We start from the raw sequence: 23,567 nt of genomic DNA, 5'->3' as shown, positions 1-23,567 counted from the left end.
ATCTCCTCTTTGGAGCGTCAACACTGAGATGCCTCTCCAGTTTGCAGGAGGGAAACGCAAACCGCTGTTCGAGTACAAGAGAACTTCCAGATCCAGAGCGATTGAGAAGAGCGTCAGCTCAGAACAATACCACACCCCTGATTTCGTCGACGATGCACTCAATTGTCCCAATTATAGTTGTGATATTAGAATTAAGGACGTGAAGAGCGATGTGAAGATGAAACTGCTATTTCCTAGTGAGCATCACGTGGGTTTGGATCCACTGAAAGCCGACGTCGTGTGCCTGAACAATTCCATAAGTTCCTGCTTGCTCTTTCATCCTTCACAACGAGGATCAGGTCAACAAGATGTTGATCAACAAGAACACTGGTCAGTTGATATGTTTCTGTTTCTTGGAATTGGTAATCAACCGTAGTAGTTTTATTAGAATATTTGCTTCAAAATTTTAGATTCTGTTCTACCAGAGTTTTTTTTTTTTAAGAGAACACTGTTATTACTCTGCAAGTTCCTATGTCGCTTTGCTTTTCTTGATGCGTGTCTATAATGCTGGTTCTCAATGATATAAAGTCCAAGCGCTGTTTAAGCTGTCCTGTTCCAACTTCTCTCATGGCTTTGTGTAGATTTTACAATCTCCATCTCCGTTCCTCAAAGTTTCCACCTCTAATTCCATTCAGTCCTGACACCCAAACACAGCAATATCAACCTCCTCCATCCTACTCGTCCCTTACAAGGCCTCCCATGTACCAACCTACCACGAATGGATGAAAGATGAAGTAGGTTCTCTTATTCGCTTCCCTACCAGAAACTCCACTAACAATGGTACTTTCTAGCAAATCCAAGCAGAGACAGCTTCCGAGCCACTCACCCTGGAAGAAGAATACGCCATGCAACGCAGCTGGCGCACCGACGCCGACAAGTTGACATTCATCGCCTGTCTCCCTCTCCCATCCTCATCGTCATCCTCACTACCACGGACCCTCACCCCGGGCGCGTTCGATTCCCCAACCCACATAATCGGCGACGTCAACCTCTTCCTCACACCCTCCCACTCCCATTCCCCTTCCCCCTCACCATCTCCATCTTCATCCCAATCCCCCTCAACCCACCCCCTAACCGGCGAACTCGAACTAATGATCGCCACGCGCACCCACCGCCGCAAAGGCCACGGCCGCAGCACCATCCTCGCCTTCCTAACCTACATCACCACGCACCTCCCCTCCATCCTCTCCGAATACGGAAAGGCTCAGAACCCACCTATTGAGGAGGGGAAGGTGGAGTTAGAGGGGTTGAGGGTGAAGATTGGGAAGGAGAATGAGAAGAGTTTGGGGCTGTTTAGGGGGTTGGGGTTTGGATCTGTGGGGGGAGGGGAGGAGGAGCCGAATTATTTTGGGGAGGTGGAGTTGTGGTTTCGGGGGGATGGGGAGGTTGTGCTTGGGGAAGAGCACATGAGAAAACTGAGGGAGAAGTTTGGTGTTGAGGGGTATGAGGAGATAGGGTATGGAGTGGAGGACACGAGATGTACATGAGATGATCTTCTGCATAGAACTCTCTACCTTTGCCTCCGTTGGCTGGTATATATCCCACCCGTCGAAAAGAAGTACATGATTCTAAGCATCTTGTGTTCCAAAGACAAGGACATGATCTTCCCCTGCCAAAACTCTCTTCGTGTAGTTCTGAGTACCGATCAGGTTGTTGAGCAACCAAGGAGCCAGTGAGTCCATCGCAAACTAACAGATTGAAAATACGTCTCAGTGGTGTCCAGTCCATCTGTAGTGCAGTCAGAAGTACTCGCTCTTACCTGCCAATGTGTCACAATGACCATAATCTTTTAGAAGAACGATCAATGAACACCATTACCGACTCAATTGCACGTAATCCACAACACAGCGTTCCAAGCGAAGGAAGCCACATCAAGCTACCCCTTCAAACACGTCTAATCCTAACAAAGAACATGACCACTAAAGACACTCACTCCCTCAGTCACAATACAAAGACGAAGCTATTTCTATTTTCATCATATTCATTTCATTTCATTCCTCAGTCATAACGATCGTAACGGCAAAAGAATTGCCTTTTGCAAGAAGAAATTTCTAGTTCTCCATTTTCTCCATTCTCATGTGAGATATCCATCCATTCTTGCTTTCGCCCGCTGCCCGCCATCCCATGTCTATCTATCCCATGCGACCCCAAATCGACCCATGCGAGTGAGTGAGTCCTAAAATACATACAAAAAAAGACCAAGTCGAGGCGAAAATTGAAGTGAAGTGAATTGAAGTGAGAACGAGAGAATGGAGAAGTCAATGTCCAGCAAGCCTTAAACATCCCCTGTGGTAAAAACATCCGTAAATGATTTCCCTTTTGTTTTGAGAATATAGGCTTGCGCCAAAACAGCATAGCTGTATAGAAGTAAAAAAATTTGTTGATTGAACGTAGCGTATAGGTTTCCTTCGTGTTTCTGGTGTATCCATGGGTTCTGGCTCGGCAAAAAATAGAGCGTAGAGTATGGTGTCCAAGGTAGGGAGATTCGAGTGAGATTTAAGAGTGGTGGTGGAGATGGCGGCGGAGATGTCTGTCGCGCTTCTTGGAACCGCCCTTTGCGTACACGCTAAGAGCCATGCCTCCACCACATGTTTGGCTCTCGTCACCCTCACAAGGCATGTCGCATTTGCTTTCCTCAACAGGCGTGCTTGGAGTCAGAGCATTGGCGCAGAAGCATTGTCCACCGTACTCAGTGCCAGCCATGCTGAAGCCCCTGCTGTCACAGTAGGCAACGCACTTTGTGTTGGTGACTTCATGGTTGCCAATATTCGCCAGCTTGATGCCGGTCATGACACGATCTCTGGTATCACCAAAGCAGCCGGAGTAAGACCAGCCAGCAGCGACAGGTGAAGAATCAGTAGCGGCCGGACCAGGAGCAGTAACCGTAGTCCAAAGTACATCGCTGACTGTAACGTAACTTGTGATCATAGTATTAGATCCACCAACATCTGGAGCTGAGGCCGCTGATGGAGCAGGCGAGATTGTATAAACTTCGGCAGGCGGTGAGGCAGCGGGAGCAACAATCTTGGTTGGCTTTGGTGTAACGACGGGTTGCGCAGCGTCCTTTGAGGTAGCCTCTTGGGTTGGCGCAGTTACCTCAGGGTTGGAATCTGGGGCAGAAACAACTGGAGGAGAAGCGATTGGAGTTGCGACAGGTGCAGGGGCTGGAGCCGGAGCAGGCGCAGCATCCGTACCCCATTGACCAATTGGGTTGTTTCCGGGAAGCTTGTCCAAAACACCATCAATAACCTCATCGATAGCGCTCTCAATGTTGCAAGATGTTGAGGGATCGTTCAGTCCACCGATGAGACCAGGGCATTTATCCATGCCAGAGCTTCCAGCATCACAGTTATCAATGATCTGCTGCAGCGTCTCTGGTTCCCAGCCATTGATGAAATCAGCGTGGAGACTGTATCCTGTAGGGTCACCATTGGAGAGAACAAATGGTTGCTTGCCTTGCCCTGGAGTCCAGCGGTCTTGGAACTTGGGAGTGTTCCAGTAGACTTCATAGAACATGTGTGGGACGTGCTTCCATCCGGCTGGGCATTTGCCATTGGTAGGGTAATCCATGTTCTCCTTGTAGTTCTGGACGCCCTTGGCTGGGTTGTAGCAAGAAGGAAGGTGGATATCGGCGCGAAGAGGAGAAGCATAACCATCGCAGTTCTTGTCTGGGAAACCGGTACCCGATCCTCCATTACCTGGGTCTTGAATACCAACACCGCTGCGACCATTGGAGTTGGTTGGGTAGAGAGGAGCATTGTCGTTGGAGCGAGGGCAGGTCCATTGGATTGGTTGGATAGCACCATCAGAGTGGTCGGTGATCTGCTCTCCACCAGTGGCAGGAGGTGTACGAAGACTTGGGTTTCCAGTGAAAATTCGAAGTCCCTCAGGGAATGCCTCAATCTTATCAGTGGTAGCATCGAAGCTGGATTGAAGTTAGCAGGGATCGGCAATGCATGTTTGAAACACTCACAAGTAGTAAACATTCATGTAGAACATTTCGACGGGCTCGAGCTTGCCGGTCTTTGGGTCTTGAAAGTACAAAGCTGGAGTCCAGTAATTGCTCTTGTCATTCTTGACGCGGGAAGAGGTGCAGGTAGATTTGAGAGCCTGATCGTCGGTCATGGTCAGGGCGAACGCGTTACCACCTTGGATTGCGTGAACATGTCCAGACGCAACACCAGGATTGACAATGGGGTCCATGCGGCCCATGACCAGAGGACCCTTGCCATAGAAATGGTTGACAGCAAAGGTACGCTTGTTGGCAGAGTATGCCGAAGCAGACGCGGCACAAAGGGCCAGGAGAGCAGCCTTTGAGAATTGCATGGTTGCAGGACAATGGAGAAATCCTTGGAAGGTATTTGTACGGAGAAGAAGAAGGTCGAGATCGAAGGGAGAGTATCGCCAGGAATACTAAGTGGTCGCTGCTGCCGGTTGGAATGACTGGACTGTCTGAGTGTAGCTGTCTAAGCTGAAATGATTCAACGAGTAATGATTGGGAAACGTGTTGGCGTGGTGTGGAGTTCTTTGACTCAAATTTTTGCGTTGAAGGAATGGAAATAGTCCGTATCAACAGACAAAGGAATGGCGGCTGGTCAGTCAAGCGGACCGAACTGAATCAAGGAGTGTGAAGTACGAAAGTACAGAGAATCGGAACACGTCGAGTGCGGTGCGGTAGAGGAAGATCGAACGAAATCGCGGTGGGAAGCCAAGAAAGGAGAAGTTGAAGCAGAATAGGAAGGGAGGGTGACCTTATATTATCATTGAGGGCGGGCGGGCAGGCGGGCGGGTGAAGGTGAGGGTGAGGGCGGCAGCGGCATGGCCTAGCAGGGCGGGCGCACTATTTTGGCCTGAGCCTGACTTGATATTGACTTCCTCCTGTGCAGAAGGCGCTAAGGGCTGCAGCTGGGCAGCTGGGCTGCATATGGGCTTGGACTTCACTTTTGGCTTGGGAGCAGAGTAGTGAATGCAGGGGCAGGGACAGTGAGTGACATTACCAGCTTATTTCTTTTGTGGAGTACTGTACTGTTTCGTACCTACAACTGAGAAGGGCTGCAGTGCCATGGCGGCTGGCTCGCAGTCGCATTTCTCGGTTCTTGAACAGAGGGGCGCACGGGCGCACAACACGAAGGGGCCGAGGGGGCAAAACATGGGACGAACAGCCCTTTCTCGGAGGTATGAGGTATTTGGCCAGGGGCACATCCAAACAACCTACCTGAATAACCCAGGGTAGTTTCTGCCGTACCTTGCAGCCAGAGACAGAGACAGAGACAGAGACACGGGAAGAGAAGAGGGATCTTTGCAGGGAGACAACCGCTGCTACTGCAAGCCACCGTCGTCGCTGCTGGGTTTGGATGGAGAGCAAAGTTGTCGTCCGAAGAGAGGCTGCAGCCGACGGGAGCCATGTCGGACCGCGTGTTTCGCGCTGCCAACCGAGCCAGTCAGTCTGGGAGAAAGGCCCAGGGTCGAGCCAAGTCGCGCTGTCTGCACTCCTGGGTGGCGTTAGTTAATATAACTTTTCTCCGGCATCCCCAGTCTTCTGTTCTGTTCTGATCTGAGCTGTTTCTTGTTTCGAAGGATGCACCTTATCGTTGTTGAACCATGCCAGGGAACTCACCCGCCAAAACATTTTGTCGGTGGGCACCGAGTTGCATTGGCATGGGATGGTCCAGGCTTGAAGATCGAAACGTTGAAACAATTCTAATCACACGTCACTGGAAATAATAATGCCTCGTTCGGCATCTGCCAGTGCCAACCACAATTATACTTTTTCGAAGGCTTTAAATTTTACGATGGCCTTGCGAGTTGCAGTGTTAGGCTTCTGGGCTCTGCCTCCATGAATCGTCACTGCAATGCGGTGCCTCAGACTCCAGTGTCCATTATCATCTGGTATTGTTGAAGGAAGGAAAGTGGGATACACAAATCAGGATAGTTCTGTCCGAAGGAGTACAGCGCAGTACAGAATATCCATAAGATCGGTTGCAGTATTACCTATCTCTGGCGTTCCGTGAACTCTCGAGTGGTACATGCCCGATGCACTGCAACTCTGTACATGTAGTGATTACCTCATCTCAGGGTACTCCTGCAGGTACAAATCCAAGAACAGATCTCCGACCACCTCGAAAAAGAAGACCAGTAGAAGGCCTTTTAGTCATGAGAAATCTGTATTACGGCCTCCAAGGGGTCTCAGAAATTTGATTGACCTTACCGATCTATTTACAAGTAGTTAATTCCATTCTCAGACTACGACAATTTCTCTTCCTACACAGGGTCACGGGCAGGAAGATTAGAACTCCACTGAAGGATGAAAGGGCTGAACAACAATTTCTCACCTGACTGAACACAGGCCACACAACTCAAACTGCAATTCCAGTACGGACTCTTCTGTGCCCTTCTATCGTATTTCCTATCCCTTCACCCAGCCGAGGCACCAGGAGGTGATTCAGAACAAGCAAAGCAACCCCTCTCCAGGCTTTTCCCTCAACCCATGAAGCCATGAAACGAGGCCACGAAGACCTGCATCTCTATCCTCGAATCGGATCCCGATAACGATTTCGTACGGAACCTGCATTCGCTCCCTCCTTATCTGCCCAACTCTCTCCTTGCGGACGTCAAGGAATCTGCGCCGTCGGGCGGGAAAGTTGAGAAAAGATGCCCTTGCCATGTCACCCCACCCTTTCCCCCCAGAACCCAGCGAGCGAGGAGCGTTCCTGAACCGACCGTCCGGACGTTCCTGGCACTTTGCCTAGAACACGTTTAGTTTTGCCTAATCTACTGGGATGTACAGCACTGGCGTGCCTTTAAACTTTGCTAGGTGCTGATCAGGAAGCCTATCCGCTGGAACCCACGAGCTAAAAAGGTGGAATGTTGAGTTCAGGCTAGCTAGGCACCTGGCAAGTTGGCAGTCAGTGATTTGATCAACCCTACGGCTACTTATCCTGCTTTATCTAGGCTACTGTACTGCAGGAGTGGAGTGCTTGCAGTGCACTGCAGTGGTGGAGAAGCCCAGCTGAAGAGCCTGCACAGAGTCTTCATAAACCATGCATAAGTCGGGAGAAATGCATGTGAAGGAGGGTCTATTGGTCTGGCCTTGGACATCACTCGGTGCGACAATTCGACGTCTTTTCATCCGAGAGCTGGCCAGAAGCCTACATGTCATCATGCACTCGGAACGTGAGGGGGATCTTCAAAAGAGATCGAGGACTGAAGCCACCCGGTCGGCTTGGTCGAAAATGGCAAGTGATTCCAGACCTCCCGATCGACAATGATAGTCGACTTGTCAAGTCCTCAACCCCTCACTCAATTGCTCCTGAGTCGTCTTCTTACGAAAAACAACATCTAGCGCAGCAGCACGAGACAAAGCGAAACGAAACAACCCTACCTAAGAAGAGTCTTCTGTCTTCCGCATGCATCACCCACCAGCGCTCCAATCGTCACAATGACAAAAGAACCAGCGGTACAAACACCGTCATAAGATGACGCCCCATCATACATGACTGCCGTGAAATGTTAACAACTCCCGTCGAAACAAGCCACGGCTACACGCCCTGATTCGCCGTCACGAATAGATCTTACTCCGATCTCTCGATTTGACAGATCCTGAGTTCATCCAATCCAACCATTATTCTGACTTAAGCATTTGTGAGGCAGCGACACGCTTTCCTTTCTGTGGTGGGATGAGTGCGTAAGAAAAGGGGTCGATTGGATAGGAGTGCTTCCTGCCCCTGAAATCGTTCCCGCCCGCTCGCCGCCCGCTTAGCCGGAGCGGCTGCTTGGTCCGTGGCGCTTTGTGAGAGTTCTGAGATCATGTGATGACTATTCTTGATAAGGGACCTTGATGCAGGGTTTGTTTTTGGAACTTCTGCAATCACTGACGCAGGCGTTTCGCCTTGGGATTCTTTTTCGGGTTCTGCCGTGGTGTGAAATATCCATTTTTGGCTCTCCCTGCAGTTGATTCAGGGGAATGGACTTTGGATGGGTAAGACGGAAATCCAATTCGGGACTTTCCCGCCGCAGGGATCTGTTTTCATCCGCTATCCCTGGCGATAATCGATAAGCAAACTCGCGTGGACATGGAGGCCGGCTAGTAGTATCATGAACCACACACCCTTGAAGTAGCCTTGTTAGACCTCTCGATGGTATAGTAAACATTTGGTATTTGCGTCTACACTCCACACTGCCACTATGGTCACTCGAGGATTTTGGAATGTGTGTAGAGAAGGTCCGTGGTCTTTCTTTCATTCATCTCATTTTCGATCTTTCCTTCCTTGGCTAACTCGTAATTTAATTTTAAGGCGAATGGTTTCAAATCCGCCGTGGAAGACCTGATCGTATCGGCGAGCCCGGTGATAGATTGACGTATTCGATGATGAAATCTTTGCAAGAGGGTAGAAAGATACCAGATATATCGACGCCTATCCCATTTCCGTTGCCACTTCGGGACAAGCTGAGCTACGTCTATACAATCAACCTGCAATCAAGCACCTTGACTGTTTCATTCCATACTCACCGTCAGAACAGCGAAGATGGGCAAGGAGTATACCTGACTGTGAGAACTCTCAGCTTGGACACAATCAATCAAGCTTCGGACATGAGCATTGACGCTTTGCTACAGAATGGAAGCAACCCACTTCTCGACACGTTCCCAGAGCAAGGTTCGTTGCAGGCAGACGGAGAATATGACCTTTGGGATATAGAAGTTGGTCAACCGACCGCTATGAACGAGCTTCAACATCGCATGTTCACGGACTTCGTATACCAATGGCGGTTTTTCCTTGATGACCGCACGCTCTGGCAATATCCTTCATCGACCCTTTTTCGCAGACTGTGTATTGCATTCTTGCGTCTTGCCGCTTGGGACTTTGAGATATCTTCTGAAAGCGAGATTGCGGATCTACCCCTACGAATTAAGTCTTTTCCAGCCTGGGACAGTCCTCCTACGGATATCTACTGGTTTCATGGATTCCTGGTCGTCATTTGTGAGGGTCTCGGCCCATCATCGTCTATATCAGCTGCTGTGTCACGAGCGAGGGAGTTTCTCGGTGACCTGGAAGGACGAGTAGATGGAGTGAATTGTATCTTAATGTCGCTATGTGACATTTCTTTCGTCCAAGTCTCATCGGACTCGACAAAGTGCTCAACAGCATTTCCATTAATCAGAAATTCGTCCGCAACGGACTGTTCGCCCGGATTCCGCATACTTTCCTACTTGCTCACTTCTACTGATATTAAGAAGAGTCTTGCAACTCGGGAGGTCTTCAATGCTGTGCTTCCCCCGGAAGTTTTTACCATGATATTCAACAAAATCGCCCCTTCCGATATCGTTGCTTGTGCCCAAGCCTCCTTTACGATCGAGAAGCATTATTACTCCTCACTCCCGCAACTTCCAAACATAGCTATCCACCACCTCGGCGTTTCGATTCCTTGCTGTGGCAGCAGGAACAGCGGTAAGGGGTTGTTCTGTTCAGACTGTTATACATGGCGACATTTAGACTGCCTCGACTCGAGTGAGCGTTCGCTGGAAGATAATTGCTACATCTGTCCCAAATGTCTCCTGTTTCGAAATAAAGCTGGTAATTCCCGGGAGAAACTCATACCAGGCGGTATAGAGCGTCTAAATCACAGGTCAGATAGGCCAGAAGGGTGCCCTGTTCTGATTGGGAAGAAGAAGAAAGTCCTGCAGTTGAGAAGAGCGGCTCCAGCAGCTAAGCGGCCTGAGGTGAGACTTATGGATCCTACTTTTGACTCCCCGCACCCTAACCAGATTGATTATGTTATCATTTTTGGAGGGGTATGGACCGGTCTTGCTTATGGGCTGGATGATGTTGGTTTGTCTCGAGGAAGTGAAAGGTGTAGCTATGAGATATTTCAGCTGTGATTGGAAGAGGAACGAGATCGAATCTGGAGAAATTAATTTGTATATCTATCCTATAGAAGCACTGCAGGCGTTTAGGACTCTAGTTCTTGGACGACTTTCATACATGTATGTAATTGGATAGGCAGGATGGCCGTCCATCTGGTAGATATACAAACACACATCTTGCCCGCAATGAGGAACAGATGAGAACTTAGAGTACAAATTCAAAATCTGAGCAGCCATGGCAACATGATTTCCACGGCGCCATGCACTTCTCTGTTGTATGACCCTTTCCTGCCCTTCTTGTAGTCCTTCCGTCTTAAATCGCTATCTCATATTGGCCTTCCTTCAGGTTTGTTACTATGAAATCCCTCGGAGTCTACCTCTATTTCGTAAATAAAGTTTTACTCGGGTCTAGAAGACTTAAACAGCAGAGAGTAAATTATTATGTTTGTTGTTCTATATCCAGCTGCGTTATTGCCGGTCGGCACCCCTTTGTCGCTTTGCTCACGTCTTCCCCTCAACTGCCAAACGAAACACGAATTTTCCAGGGTTTGGGTACCCTGTAATTAAGCGAGCAACGCCTGAAATACGGACTTGATAGGCAGCTTCAGTGACCCGCTTCAGCGCTGCCCCCTAACGAAGTGTGTTGTCGGCAGTTGAGGGGACAGTCTAAAACAGAAATAGCGAAGGCCATGGGGATCTGCTTTCATCCGCTATCCCTGGCGATGACCGATAAGAAATTTCACATGGACATGGAGTTTATCGGAATCCCAACACTCTTCCATCACCCCTCGCTGCAACCCCCCACTTACAGCACAGGAACAATTGACAAGGCCAGTTCACCCAGTGCCTGATAATTCTCCTCTCCTCCAATCCATCATGTCACCCATCCCTATCACGATAATCACCGGGTTTCTTGGGTCCGGGAAAACCACTCTCCTCCTCAACCTTCTCCCGCAACTGCGCGCCCAAAACCCATCCTACAAACTCGCGCTCCTCAAGAACGAATTCGGTGATCTAGCCATCGATAGCCAGCTCGCGACCTCATCCTCCATCTCAGGCGTCCGCGAACTGCTCAATGGCTGCATCTGCTGCAACCTCGTCGGCCAGCTCGATGTCGCGCTCCAGGAGCTCGCGGAAAAGGTGCAGCCGGACCGCATAGTCGTCGAGACGAGCGGGAGTGCGTTCCCTGCGACACTAGCTATGGAGGTGAATCGGTTGGCGAGGGAGACGAAGGGCGCATATGTATTGGATGGAGTGGTTACGGTGATTGATGTGGAGAATTGGAAAGGGTATGAGGATACGAGTTATACGGCGAAGATACAGGCGCGGTACACGGATTTGGTGGTGTTCAATAAATGGGAGGGGGTGAGTGAGAGGAGGATGGATGAGTGTCTTGATCGGTTGGGTGACTTGGAGGTCCAGATTGCGTGGGTGAAGAGTGATAAGGGAAGAGTGCCTGTGGATGTTGTGTTTGGCGTTGATGGGGGGCTGGCGAGGACGCTGGGTGAGACTCAGACGAATGGACATGGCCATGATCATGCGCAAGTGAACGGGCATAGCCATTACCACGCGCAGGAAAATGGCCATAGCCATGAGAAGGGCCATCAGAGTGAAGTCGAGGTCCTCTCCATCACGCTAGAAGCAGGAGCAAGTTCAGTTGTCGATTCAACCAAGCTAGAGAAGCTTCTCAAGACCGCCCCGAAAGACGAAGTCTACCGCATCAAAGCTGTTCTCGCAGCATCATCTCCCATCGTACCCTCAGACTCGAATACCGCCGAACCCAGTCCCACTGGTCCAGGCCGGTATATTCTGAACTGGGCGTTTGGGAGGTGGACATGTACGCCGATGGTTAGCGATGAGCATAACTCGAGTAGTGGAGTTGTCTTGAGGATGACAATGATTTTGGCGAGGTATGAGAGTAAGAAATGGAAGAAGCGGATCGAGACTGCTGGATTTGTGGAGTTGGATGGAGAGGATAAGGGGACCTTAACCATTGAGAAGATCGCTTGATATACGAAGAACGATAGAGGACATAGGACACGACTCACGACTGATGATAGACGATAGACGATAGAAGTAGAGATAGAGCATCTCCGACGCCGACACAGCAACCTCAACAAGCATACCTACAGAGACATCCGAACGAATCTGTACAAGAATGCAAATCGATCTCAGAGTGTCCCACATTTTCAAAAGACTGCAATTCAAAAACACGCCATCCTCTCCGACCAGCCACCTCCAAGTCCCGCATCTTCACCTCAGTGCCCAATCACCGACTTTCAGGTTCTCAACTCCCAATCATAATATTTGTAACAAACCTCTTCCCACGAATCATAGCCGGCGATTTATTTCCTGTGCGACTCGCGAAGAATGTCAAGCGAGATCGCTCCCCTTTTCTACAAGGCTTACATTCCGCGGCACAACGGCACGCGTCAACAAGCCCAGTATATTAGACGACGCCTCCCTCCCCAATGTTGCTTCTTCATCGACATCAATACATCACACTCATTTAGTCCTGAACATTTGTTTACTGTCACTCGTTAGACGCGTATTTCCTAATCCACCAAGAAACAGACTTCCTCGCTTATTCACAACGATAATTCCACGGTTTTAAACCAGCAATCTTCAAATTACAGTCAAGATGATGTCCTCCAAGTAAGCTCATTCGTTCTCTCTTGCTCCCCAGACAGCACTCTCAAGCCTCAAAACGCGCCATTTCAACTCTGTACTAACATCCATCTCAGAGTCACCCTCCTCACCATGCTCCTCCCCCTCATCGCCGCCCAAACCTACCCCATCACCCCGTACGTCAACCAAACCATCATCTACGAGACCGCGTACATCGATATCTGCCCCACCGGAATCACCACCAAGACCTACACCATCACGCAGACCTGCACCAAGGAAGCCTGCCACAAACCCACCGAGAGCGTGATCCCACCCCACTTCGTCGTAACCACCAAGGTCTGCGATGCCTGCGCAGGACAGCCAACCGTCACTGTCACTTGCCCTATTGCCGTTGAGACTGGAGTCTACACCAACGGTACTACCCCATGCTACGGTAAGGGGTGCCCTGCCCCACCGCCTGCCCCAACCGTCACCCAGTGTGTTGGATGCCCTGGAGAGGGAGCCAAGACCACTCCTGCTGTGCCAACGAAGACTGCTGCTGGATGTGGATCTGGAGTTACCTGCCCACCCCCTGGTAATGGCACCTATGTCACTGGTGGTGCGGATGGAAAGTTTGTTAGCAGCGCTGAGGTTTTGGCGTTGAGCATGCTTGTAGGCATCGCATCATCGATTTTGTTGTTGTAGAGTCTCGATATCTTGTCTTGAGAGGTGGTTTCTTCGAGTTTTATTTTTTGATTTTCTTCTTTGTTGGTTTAATAGATGGAGGCTAGGGGTACATATGTATTGTGCTTAGATTGCTGGATTTGGTGGAGAAGTTGATAGTTGGAATTAAAAATTGCATGTTTTGCATTACTTCACTTCGTCGTTCCTTGTAATCATTATATTTCTGAACCTGAAGTCCGTTTGCATTACTTGGGTTTTCTCGTTACGGGGTCTCATTGAGTATCACTTATCATTTCGTTGAAGCAAGAAACCACTAATATTAGACGCACGTAAAATCCGGCAACTCATTGAAATGTGCTCTGGTCCACTAAAGAGGATAACTCGTATCCAATAGGTCTTGTATCATTTCGCACCTTCGTATAATGTTCGTAGATGCATCTTCAAAGCTTTCCAAGACTCAATTTTTTCACTGTTGATGGCAACGAACCCGGTTTGGTGGACGTGCGAAAGTCTCGAAGACCGAGACCAAGTATTTCAACACAAAACTTGAAAATCATGATGCTTGAATTTAAGACATCTAAAGCATTACAACGCAAATTTCGCTATGCTTAGAGCTGAAACCGTTTTGAGCCACATGCCCTTCCTGGTCATTGCAGAACAACTCGTCCCAACTGGCTAGCTGAACACGCTTCTACAGACAATGGAATCGCCATTTCTCTGTGCTGTTTCCAAAATATCTCAAGTAACCGTTCTTAAGTTCCCTTCAGGCTTGAGAATCAACCTTCTTCCCTCATGCCAAGTCACTGAGCACCAAGCTTGAGATCTCGGTTCCCGTCCATCGGCAATGTTGAGTTATGATGCCCCTTCTTCGGTATTCTCACAATAGCCCCGCTTATCATCAAAATGAAGAACACAACGGCTAATATTACAAGTAGAATCGGAGCTCCGATCTTCAGCCTTTTCAGTGATTTCTCTTTCTTACTCATCTTCACCGACCAACATTCAACGGTCATGCGTCCCCCATTGTGTCTTTCTAGATAGAGTGTCGAAACCATGGCCTTGACTATTGCGAAGCTGAGTCATGGTAGGAAATTTTCCTACGTCATAATCTGCCTCCACCAACATGATCTTCTCCAGTGAGGTCCATTTATTCATGTCAAGCGATGGTGCTCTTCCTTGCCACTCCGAGACCCGCAAAGCTATTGTCTTGACATTCTCGACCCCTTGGACCACAACTCTAAGTGGTGGCTGCCTCGTAATCCGAAACCCTTCTTGGAGGAGTTCAAGAACAGAATATCTCGGAAAATACACAATGTCCTTGTCCCAGTTCACCAATATTCGACTTTGGAATTCAGTTTCGGTAAGACCATCCAACCCGAAAGCTAAATCGTAGTTTTGCAAAACCCGTGGTCTGCAAAGGAAATCATGATACTCGACTTCGTGTTTGCTCAGCGGCGAGTATAACATAGAAAATAGTTTCTGGTGGGCTCCCGACTTGATCACATGCTCGTAGATTGGGATCAATCGAGGAGGAATATCTTCGAGAGTGGAGTTCCATATAGCGGCCCGATGTTCATCTGGAAATCGCTCCAAGTATGAAGGCTGATGACGCGATGGAAATATTGCCCCGACCAATCGTCTGCACCGCACGAAGAAAGAATCTGGCGGAACCAGTGTTTTGTTGTCGTCACTGTTTTCCTCTAGGCCATTATCAATCTGTACGGATGCTGGTGGTGCGGTATCCTGTGGCTGCAAGTCTTGCAGCTCAATTGATTGCATGTTTGCTGCCGATTGTGATGACATGTTGCTTCATATGTCGATGTTGTAGTTGCACGGCCTGTGATGATAGTGAGCGTGGTGTTTTCGGGATGATGCAGTCGATAATGAAATTCTACGATGAAGATGCTGTTAAAGCGAATGAATTATTTAGTTGTGAAGCAAGTTGGGAATGCAAATGGGAGGGTTAAAAAGTAGAGGGCCATCGGAGCAGTGGAAGGAGGAAGGCATGACCATGATAGCTGCAACGCATTGCCTTCGTTGCGGGCAAGAACATAGGAATAGTGGAGAATACTCCTCCTAACCTACTGGCAGCTCAGTGATATTCGGATTCTCATCAAAATCATCTTCATGAAAAGTAAACAAACCGTCTCGGTTACGAACGAGATCCCTCGATTTCGGAAAGGAGGCAAATCACGTGGCGGCACAGCATTCACCACGGCCCCCGCATAGCAATATCAGGTTAGACGTTGCGCCAGTTTACGCCGCATTAAGAAGTTGAGGTCTTGGAAGACATAAAAGCCTAAGATTTCAATCGACGAGTTCCTTCCTTCCATATGTTTTGCAACTGGTCTTGGTACAATAACTTCGAGACTGCTACTTCCCTCTTCACATATCACTTCGTCAGCGCTCGCCACGGGAACAATCACAAAACAACTCTGCAGACATGACATCCAATTCGAACTCACCGCCTAAGCCATGGGTAGAAACACCTTGCATAAGATCCGCAGCTCTTTCACGAGAAGCAGGATGGTACTCAAGTCTTACCCCCACTCTTGAGCTCTCACTGACATATTCCAGTAACATCTACCTCAAACTCGAGACACTCCAACCATCTGGCTCTTTCAAATCACGAGCTCTTGGAAACTTTCTCAGTAAAGCCATCATCGCTCATGGCCCCGAGAAGCCTATTCATTTCTACTGCGCGTCTGGTGGAAATGCTGGACTTGCATGTGTCGTTGCCGCGACGATGCTCAAGCGGCCTGCTACCATCGTCGTACCTATGACTACCTCCGAACTCATGATCGAGAAACTAAAGACACTGGGAGCAGATGTGGTGCAGATAGGCATGCACTGGAGTGAAGCTGATGCTCATTTACGAGAAGAACTGTTGGGCAAGGATGAGAATGGTGTTTATGTCCCGCCTTTTGATCATGAGGATATCTGGGAGGGAAACTCCACAATCTCTGACGAGCTTGAAAAGCAAATGAGTGTGAACGGGGGCTTCGACGCGTTGGTTTGCAGTGTGGGTGGTGGTGGTATGTTTTCTGGTATCATGCAAGGACTGGAGCGACATGGACACCTAAAAGGTGGAAGTGGCAAACGTGTCAAGGTTCTTGCTGTTGAGACGAAAGGAGCGGAGTCATTGAACCTGAGTGTGACCAACAAGAAGTTGTCAAGACTGCCCGGTATCACAAGTATTGCCAATTCACTGGGAGCGACACAAGTTGCTAAAAAGGCATTCGATTGGGGCATCACTGAGGATGTTACAAGCCATGTACTGAGCGACGCCGAGGCCGCAATTGCTTGTGTCAATTTCGCCGATGACGAGAGAATCCTCGTGGAGCCAGCTTGTGGAGTCAGTATCGCGACAGTATACAATGATACTTTGCAGCCCCTCCTCTTCCCGTCTCTGTCAGCTGAGGATTTTTCAAAGCTCAACATCGTCATCATAGTCTGTGGCGGCTCAGGCGTCACTCTTCAAATCCTTGAAAGTTACAAGAAAGAATATGGGCAGGATCGGGCTGTGGTGGAGAAATTTCACTCGAGGAGGATCAGAGAGGAGGGTGCAAAAGCGATCCCCACCAAGGTGCAAGCAGACTCCAAGGTTCCATTCATTTTGCACAGCGAGGAGCAACATAAAAGAGATGATGTGCTGGCCCAGGGACGTAATTTCGAGGGTGAACCCGTGGGGTCTAAACCAGCCATTGGATCAATGGAGCTTGGGGAGGTAGAGAAGCAGATCGAGGAATTTGGAAAGGTGGTTCAAACTTGATGGCTTTCGAGGTTGACAATGCTGAGGGCTTTGGGGAGGATGGCAGTCGAGGTGTGATCTGAATCCATGCATGCAAAATTAGATTTCATAGAGGTTTGCAGCACAATAGACTACAGCAATGATTTAAAAGTCTCTAATCCCTGAGTTGCTGCTATTCACTTTCCTCCCAAGACTGGGTAAAAAAACATCAGCAGCTGGGCCCACCCAGATCGCCGAAGTACTTCACGGTACATGTAACGAAATAATCAAATCCCTTCCAACCAGCCTTCTGAGGAAACTTGATTGGGATCTCAGCCGCTGCCGTAAGGGGTTAAATTTGAGCAGGCTAGCTAGCTTTTAAGTCGTGACTCTGAAACGCACCTGGTGACTACCCCTGCCAAGAGAGAAAGACTTGACCATCTGGTCAGCTTCTTCTTTTTGTACATTTCCTCCAGGCATTTGTTCTTTTTGAGTCTCGTATATGTAGGTTTGGATGCGCGAGAAGTAGTGTTTCAATTTTCGTTTGTTTTGTTTTCTTTGTTTGTTGATTGAGGTTTAGCCGACAATTGCTGGTGATGGAGTGGCCTGGGAAGAGGTATACGACCAACATGCCAGGTATGATTTTCTCACTGCCTCCGCAGTCGCGAAGGGGTACTTGGTAAGGGAGCTGGCTTTCCAACTCGGGCTTGGACTTGAACTTGGACTTGACTTGAGGTGAGGGTGAGAAGGTCAGACATGCTGCTGTGGGAAGTTGGAAAAGGGCGTTTGCGGGCAGAGGGCAGGCTAAGTTTTGCCACAACATCTCGGCGTCAAGAAGAAAGGTAGCTAGCTATTCTGTGAAGATGTACTGATGAATCTTTGCTATCATGGGGGTGCGCAAAGGCTTCAACGTTGGAAACTGTTGGAACTTCGGTGCCAATGTGTTGGAATATGATTGTGTGAGAGACAGGTTGAAATTCAACAACAGTGCGCGTTTAACGAAGATATGTCAGAACAACAGAATTATGAAGTTGAAACATAGGTACTTTATCCGTAATATTGTCGAGATCATGGAATCATGAAACACGATTACTCACTGGGCAGCTTCTGCTTTTTGCACCCTGCAAAGGAAAGTAAACAAATAACTCGCCTCGCTAACAGCCCCGGCCAAGTCACCTCAGCCCTCACTTCCACCTAGTGATTCACCCACTCTCTTTCCTCTTCACCTCACTTCTCACAGACTACGAGTTTTGTTGCATATCGCACCCTGAAAGTGAAGAAAGAATTGTCTCGTTTTGGTAAGAACACAAATCCGCCTTTTTCTGGTTCGACTAGACCACTTCACTGTGTATCATCGATTCAGAGAACTCTCTAGCTTGCACTTCTCTCACAGCCATGTATGCAACTGGAAGGACTGGACTTTAGACTGTCATTGTGTAGTTCTAAGGTGTAGCATTACTTTTGGTGGTTCCTAAAAGGGCTTTGTAGTACGAAAGACTGAGAGAGGTGTACATGAACCATTCCTTTCTGATGTTAACTCTGGTAGCAGCGGTTCCCAATCATAAAACACATTTTTAAAACGGATTGCCATTTCCAAATTCCTTCATGGTATATTCTCCAAGCGCAGTATTCCTCTGTAACTCCAATATCTCTCCCTCTCTTAACAATTTGAACGCCAGCAAGCCAACGCCTGAATCCAAACTCCACGCTCTTAAATATCCATCATTCTTTTGTCTTTCCAGGCTAATACCATACCCCAATACAGCTCTAACCTTACAGACTCATCGTGACAGTCATACTGTTGCTGTGTACCATCAATACAGGTGGGCATCCTCTACACAGGACTTCCAAATCCCCCAGATAATTCGCACTAGCCTCCTCACTCAGGCTCGTCCCCTCCACCGGACTCGGTAGCGTCGTAAACATAACCGCCGTATGCTTACTCTTACTACGCATCAACTCATTCAATATTAAATGTTGGGCACGACACGGCAAATCGTTGAAGCTGAGCGGCACGCCCTGGGTGGAGTATGTTGAGCCGCGACGAGACTGTATGTCGGAAGAGAGGTGAGATTGTGGATAGGGATGGGGAGCTTCGGACTCGTTAGTTTCGGAGATGCGGTCGGGATTGGCTATGTAGGCTGATGGGAGGCGGTTCCGACGATGAGGTGGCGGTGAGGGCGTATCAGTGAACATTAATGAGGGGCCGGGGCCATCTTCGGTCGCGACGCGGGTCATTGGGACGGGCTTGCTAGAGAATTTCGGCTGCGAGGCGTGGCGAGAGAGCGGTGGTCTCTCGGATGCGACGGATGGTGGGCGAGTGCTTGATGATTCGGGATTTGGCGACTTTGGCTCCAAGAGTGAGGCTGGTTTGCTTCCCGCGTTGTCGGATGACACTTTGAGCGAGGATGCGAGATTCGAGATTGACGATGTTTTCTTATGGGAAGGCTCGGGGTCGGATTTCTTGAAGGAAAGTTCTGGTGCGGAGGCGATCGCCTTGTCTGTTGGCGGGATGGTCTTCCTTGGACTGCGTTCCGGGACTGTGACTTCTCTTTCTCCAGTGGATTTCTTAGAGGGTGGAGGTCCTCTCATAGTATCGCCGTGGCTTCTACGTCTCTTGATCTTTGACCTATCTGGAGGAGGAGAGTTTGTGTCCGACTCGTAATCGTCCATATCAGCTTCGCTCGCAGCACTGTTAAGGCCATCATCATCCGAGTTGTATACCAAGACATCAGAATCGCTGTCAGAGCCGCTATCCGAGTCTTCACTGGCGCTTGCATTGCTTGCTTGAATAACAGTGTCAGACAGCCTGTGTGTCCGCATGCCGAGACTGACTCCCAGCTTCGTGAGCCCGCTCATGGTATGCTTTCGTTTTGACTTCTTCAGGAGCCTGCGGAGACCAAGAAATCGTTCGACACGCTCCCCACGAGGACCTTGTTGGAATGAAGCCTCTGGCCAGTTTGTTCCTACCGTGTAGATGCTGGCAATTTCTGACAGGTCTTCGGCTCCAGAAGTTGGGCCACGCTTTCCACGAATCTTTTGGAGTTCATCCCACCATTCCTGTCCCTTTAGGCATTCTTCGACCTCCTCCTCAGCATCTTTGCCTGTACTGGCACCATTGACAATGATTTCATAGGTGGGTAGCTTGCCAGAAGCCAGCCAGAAGACAAGCACCTCGGCTTCAATCCGCAGGTTCTCGAGTAGTAACTTGACTCTACCGCGTTCTTCCTCGACGTCACTCTCATATTCAACAAAAACAGCAACTCGAAGCTTGTAGGCTTTTTTCCAAGCCGGAACTGTGTTGAGAATGACGCCAAGCTGTAGAATGAGCGTATAGGTATCAAAATTGGTTGTCAGCACATTTTGCTTATTGTCGCCCTCGCCAGCAATTTCAGCCGACATCTGGATTGGCCACAGGTCGATATATTTCTTATTGTGGTCTCCATCTACATGAGGAAACTCCAGAGACGAGAACCCCTTGGCAACTGCAACATTGATCTGGAGTCGAAGGAGTAGATCCTCAAGTATGGTCACGTAGCTCGTGACGCTCATCATTGCTTCTGTCTTGCAGGTGTCAGTTGGTAATATGCCAGACATCTTTGCATCCTTGCTGTCTTGTCGAGCAATTCTCTCCCTCTCGCCCGCGGATTGACTCGGATTATCTGGCGTGGAAGGCAGTTCAATATCAACCAGCGGCCGATTTCTTCTCAGGTCGTCGAGGTTGTAGAATCCAAGAACAGCAATGTTTGGTCTCATGCCCCCAAGTCCCGAGTTCAAGACGATATTTCTAGCCCCCCACTCAACTCCAGGAGAAATAGCAATATTAACAAATGCCTTGATCTTTGAGAAGTCGATATATTTCGTCCAAGCTGCTTGCTGTCTCCGAGCTTCAGGAACAGATCCGCCGAAATTATCTGTGACAATGACATGGCCGAGGATGTAAAGCGAGCCCTTCTTCATTGAATTGCAAAACTGTATGAGCTTGTATTGGCGTCGAGGATCATTAACGAAAAGTAGGATTTGGGGACGCCAGAACTTGACATGCTCTTGTCGTAGCCGGAGGAGATATTTTCGAACTTGGTGATAGATGAGATTTTGTGACACATCGCCCCAGCTCTTTGGCGGACTCGTGTAGTGAATGATGAGAAACAGGATCACAAGAATGCCGACACAAGACGCTGCGTAGAGTCCATCTACGAAGAACATTGCAACAGCTGAGACAATTGTCCCTGTTAGAGCAGTTTGCCAATTGAAGAAGTGGAAGGACGGTCGAAAATTCGGTGCTGAGCCTATCTTGAGGAGAAAGCATGCCAAGTTCATCACTAAGAATGTCATCTGGATCGATTAGCATCTGTTTCTCCGCTTTGTGGGTGTTAGACTTACAAGATACGTCATAGTAACGAAAGATGCGATTTGATTCAGGTCACAGAGCATAGTGACTTGAGCCACGAGATAAGTCATAATGATTGCATATGTTGGCTCATCGCCTTTCTTCGTACCTTGCCCAAAAATGGAGAACCCTGGAAGTAAGTTGTCTCGAGCAAGTGCTTGTAAAAGCTTTGCTGATCCTATTACACCCATTAGGGTAGAGAAGAACGAACTCGCAAATTCTCCGGCTAGGATTACAAGACCAGATATATTGGTATCTTGAATTACATTCGCATTTCTGATGAATGATGATCGTGTTATTGTGGCAGCCATGGCGAGAATGACAAGAGTATAAAGCACAAATGTTGTTCCGAGGCCGTAGAGGGTTCCCTTGGGAATAGACTTGCTAGGGTTCTTCAAATCTCCAGACATACTAGCACCGGCAAAAATGCCGCCAGTCGCTGGGAATAGAATCCCGAATAGATCTTGGAAGGTCTCTCTACCGTGTAGCTGACTTCCAGCAGCACCCTTCGTAAGACGAGGCATGAGATTTCCAACAAAGGTGTCCACGCTCAGACCAGTATAGTCGATCCCAAGCTTTCGACTTTCAAATGGTGCAACTATGAGGGCCGAGAGCGGGATGCTGAGGGTAGCAATGACAAGAATAACCAGAAGTCCATTGCTAGCACGAGCAAAAATCGATGACCCAGCAAGACAGATCGCGGTACATACCACAAGAACAACTGTTGACCAGAGGTATAGATACCATGGAGTTTCTGGCATGATATTTGCCCAGTTTCCAGTGGTAGAACCAAAGTTCAGCTTGAGGCAGTCGATCAAGCCCACAGCATTCAAACCTGTGTTGAAGACGAATCCCATATAGAACACAACTCCAATCGATCCACCGAACTCGGGCCCAAGAGATCTTGAGATTAAATAGTATGCTCCCCCGCCTCGAACTGTCCCATTTGATGCAATTGCTGAGAGGGAGAATGTGGTGATGAGATTGATCGCATATGATGCAACTAACATGCCCATGATACCCAGGACTCCACTTTGTCCTAGGAACCGTTAGCGAAAGGACAGCCTCTCTGAGTAACACAGATTGGATTGTGTATGGCAGAAGCCTAGACTGACCAAGAATGAACCCAAAACGCAAGAACATAAGAATGCTAAGAACATTCAAACATGTTGGCACATAGACTCCAGAGAACATGCCCAGCTTCTCATCTCCTCCGACAGGTCGTGGTCCCAAGCCAGCTTTCGGAACAGATGCCTCTCCATTTGCTTTCTTCATCTCCACAGCATTGTTCTTTTGTATCTGCGTCATTTCGTCTTCTCCATCGGGGGTCGACTTCTTCCGGCCATTGCTGCCTCTTTTCCGCACTCCAGAGCTGTCCCCAATATTGAAGGTTGCGATGTGTAGCAACCGCTTTGTCAAAGAGTGTTCACGAGGAGGTGGGGTCGACTCGTTCGTAGCTGGCTCGTAAGGGTTGTTGTCGTCTGGTCCTGCCCCGTTGGCAAGTTGCTCAAGTGGATCTGGCTCGTCAATGGCCATTGACGACCTCCTGTTCAGCTCCCCTGCTTCATCCTGGGCTGTACCGGAATGGAAGTTGGAGTGTTGTCGACCCATGCCTCTGTGGGCTGGACGCAATGTGCTAGACATTGCTGCCCTGTCTAGCTACAAAATAGTAGCAAGGAAGCTCGAGGTCTGCGGGTCACGACTTGAAAGCCATGCGGCTGAATGGAATAGCTAATGGTGGTGTAGGTAGTCAAACGCTACAAATGACGGTAGTATGGTACGTAGTAAGTCAGTCCGTCAGCTGCTTGCTCGTGGTCTCGAAACCTCCAAACCCGCCTCTGACCGCTCGCCTTGTACGTCGTTGACGCAGCTCGCAGGTTTGCTGTACAGTATGAATCGGATCGTGTATCCCTGCCCCTGCACGGAAACGTCATTCCAAGCTCGGCAAAGTCCCTACAGCGCCTCAAAATATCTTCGAGTCAGATACAAATACCAGCGACCAGCCGCATGCAGCGTCAAAGAAGACAAACATGCAGCAAAAGCAACGCAACAATGCCACGAAAGAAAAAGATTGTTGATGTATATAAATGGAATGTAAATAAATGCCGCACTTCTGGCGAGGCTGTCTGTCATGTCCAAATCTATCTGCGGGCTCAAAAGATAAGCCTTGAGCAGGGATGTCAAATGCTCTCTTCTGACTGGCTGCCCGGCATCAGGGGAGCTCTTTCACGTGGACACACCAGCCCAAAAACGAG

General features: G+C 48.9%; 8 protein-coding genes across 9 annotated transcripts; 5 read left to right on the top strand and 3 right to left on the bottom strand.

Moving 5' to 3' along the window:
• The first annotated feature begins 312 nt into the window (after positions 1-312).
• ONS95_002300 (uncharacterized protein) lies at positions 313-1,727 on the top strand. Of its 2 annotated transcripts, none has more exons than XM_058495551.1 (4): positions 313-369; positions 694-773; positions 831-1,571; positions 1,630-1,727. In XM_058495551.1, the coding sequence occupies exons 1-3, from the start codon at positions 348-350 to the stop codon at positions 1,524-1,526; spliced, it is 798 nt and encodes a 265-aa protein (XP_058354279.1). In that variant the 5' UTR covers positions 313-347; the 3' UTR covers positions 1,527-1,571; positions 1,630-1,727. The 2 variants fall into 2 exon arrangements, with proteins under 2 accessions (XP_058354279.1, XP_058354280.1); XM_058495552.1 differs by having other exon boundaries at positions 419-773.
• Positions 1,728-2,007: 280 nt separating this feature from the next.
• Positions 2,008-5,498, bottom strand: ONS95_002299 (uncharacterized protein). Its single transcript, XM_058495550.1, has 2 exons — positions 4,013-5,498; positions 2,008-3,964 (listed from the first exon to the last, which is right to left on the bottom strand). The coding sequence occupies exons 1-2, from the start codon at positions 4,363-4,365 to the stop codon at positions 2,536-2,538; spliced, it is 1,782 nt and encodes a 593-aa protein (XP_058354278.1). The 5' UTR covers positions 4,366-5,498; the 3' UTR covers positions 2,008-2,535.
• An 873-nt stretch (positions 5,499-6,371) lies between these two features.
• On the top strand, positions 6,372-10,146 carry ONS95_002298 (uncharacterized protein). The gene is made up of 3 exons (XM_058495549.1): positions 6,372-7,274; positions 7,382-8,587; positions 8,654-10,146. Exons 2-3 carry the CDS (start codon positions 8,405-8,407, stop codon positions 9,914-9,916), a joined length of 1,446 nt encoding a protein of 481 aa, XP_058354277.1. The 5' UTR covers positions 6,372-7,274; positions 7,382-8,404; the 3' UTR covers positions 9,917-10,146.
• A 631-nt stretch (positions 10,147-10,777) lies between these two features.
• Positions 10,778-11,911, top strand: ONS95_002297 (uncharacterized protein; the record flags this gene model as incomplete). Its single annotated transcript, XM_058495548.1, has 1 exon — positions 10,778-11,911. One exon carries the CDS (start codon positions 10,778-10,780, stop codon positions 11,909-11,911), a length of 1,134 nt encoding a protein of 377 aa, XP_058354276.1.
• Positions 11,912-12,542: 631 nt separating this feature from the next.
• ONS95_002296 (uncharacterized protein) lies at positions 12,543-13,213 on the top strand (the record flags this gene model as incomplete). Its single annotated transcript, XM_058495547.1, has 2 exons — positions 12,543-12,556; positions 12,646-13,213. The coding sequence occupies 2 exons, from the start codon at positions 12,543-12,545 to the stop codon at positions 13,211-13,213; spliced, it is 582 nt and encodes a 193-aa protein (XP_058354275.1).
• Positions 13,214-13,828: 615 nt separating this feature from the next.
• ONS95_002295 (uncharacterized protein) lies at positions 13,829-14,971 on the bottom strand (the record flags this gene model as incomplete). Its single annotated transcript, XM_058495546.1, has 1 exon — positions 13,829-14,971. The coding sequence occupies one exon, from the start codon at positions 14,969-14,971 to the stop codon at positions 14,195-14,197; it is 777 nt and encodes a 258-aa protein (XP_058354274.1). The 3' UTR covers positions 13,829-14,194.
• A 473-nt stretch (positions 14,972-15,444) lies between these two features.
• Positions 15,445-17,115, top strand: ONS95_002294 (uncharacterized protein). Its single transcript, XM_058495545.1, has 2 exons — positions 15,445-15,721; positions 15,770-17,115. The coding sequence occupies exons 1-2, from the start codon at positions 15,636-15,638 to the stop codon at positions 16,962-16,964; spliced, it is 1,281 nt and encodes a 426-aa protein (XP_058354273.1). The 5' UTR covers positions 15,445-15,635; the 3' UTR covers positions 16,965-17,115.
• Positions 17,116-18,336: 1,221 nt separating this feature from the next.
• On the bottom strand, positions 18,337-23,553 carry ONS95_002293 (uncharacterized protein). The gene is made up of 3 exons (XM_058495544.1): positions 22,428-23,553; positions 21,306-22,351; positions 18,337-21,257 (listed from the first exon to the last, which is right to left on the bottom strand). Exons 1-3 carry the CDS (start codon positions 22,954-22,956, stop codon positions 18,696-18,698), a joined length of 4,137 nt encoding a protein of 1,378 aa, XP_058354272.1. The 5' UTR covers positions 22,957-23,553; the 3' UTR covers positions 18,337-18,695.
• Positions 23,554-23,567: the final 14 nt, after the last annotated feature.

The sequence above is a fragment of the Cadophora gregata genome (genome assembly GCF_030347475.1).
Source record: "Cadophora gregata isolate MNR1 chromosome Unknown scaffold_11, whole genome shotgun sequence".
Lineage (NCBI taxonomy): Eukaryota > Fungi > Ascomycota > Leotiomycetes > Helotiales > Ploettnerulaceae > Cadophora > Cadophora gregata.
Note: the sequence above shows the minus strand (reverse complement) of the source record. Positions and strands in the feature narration are given on the sequence as shown.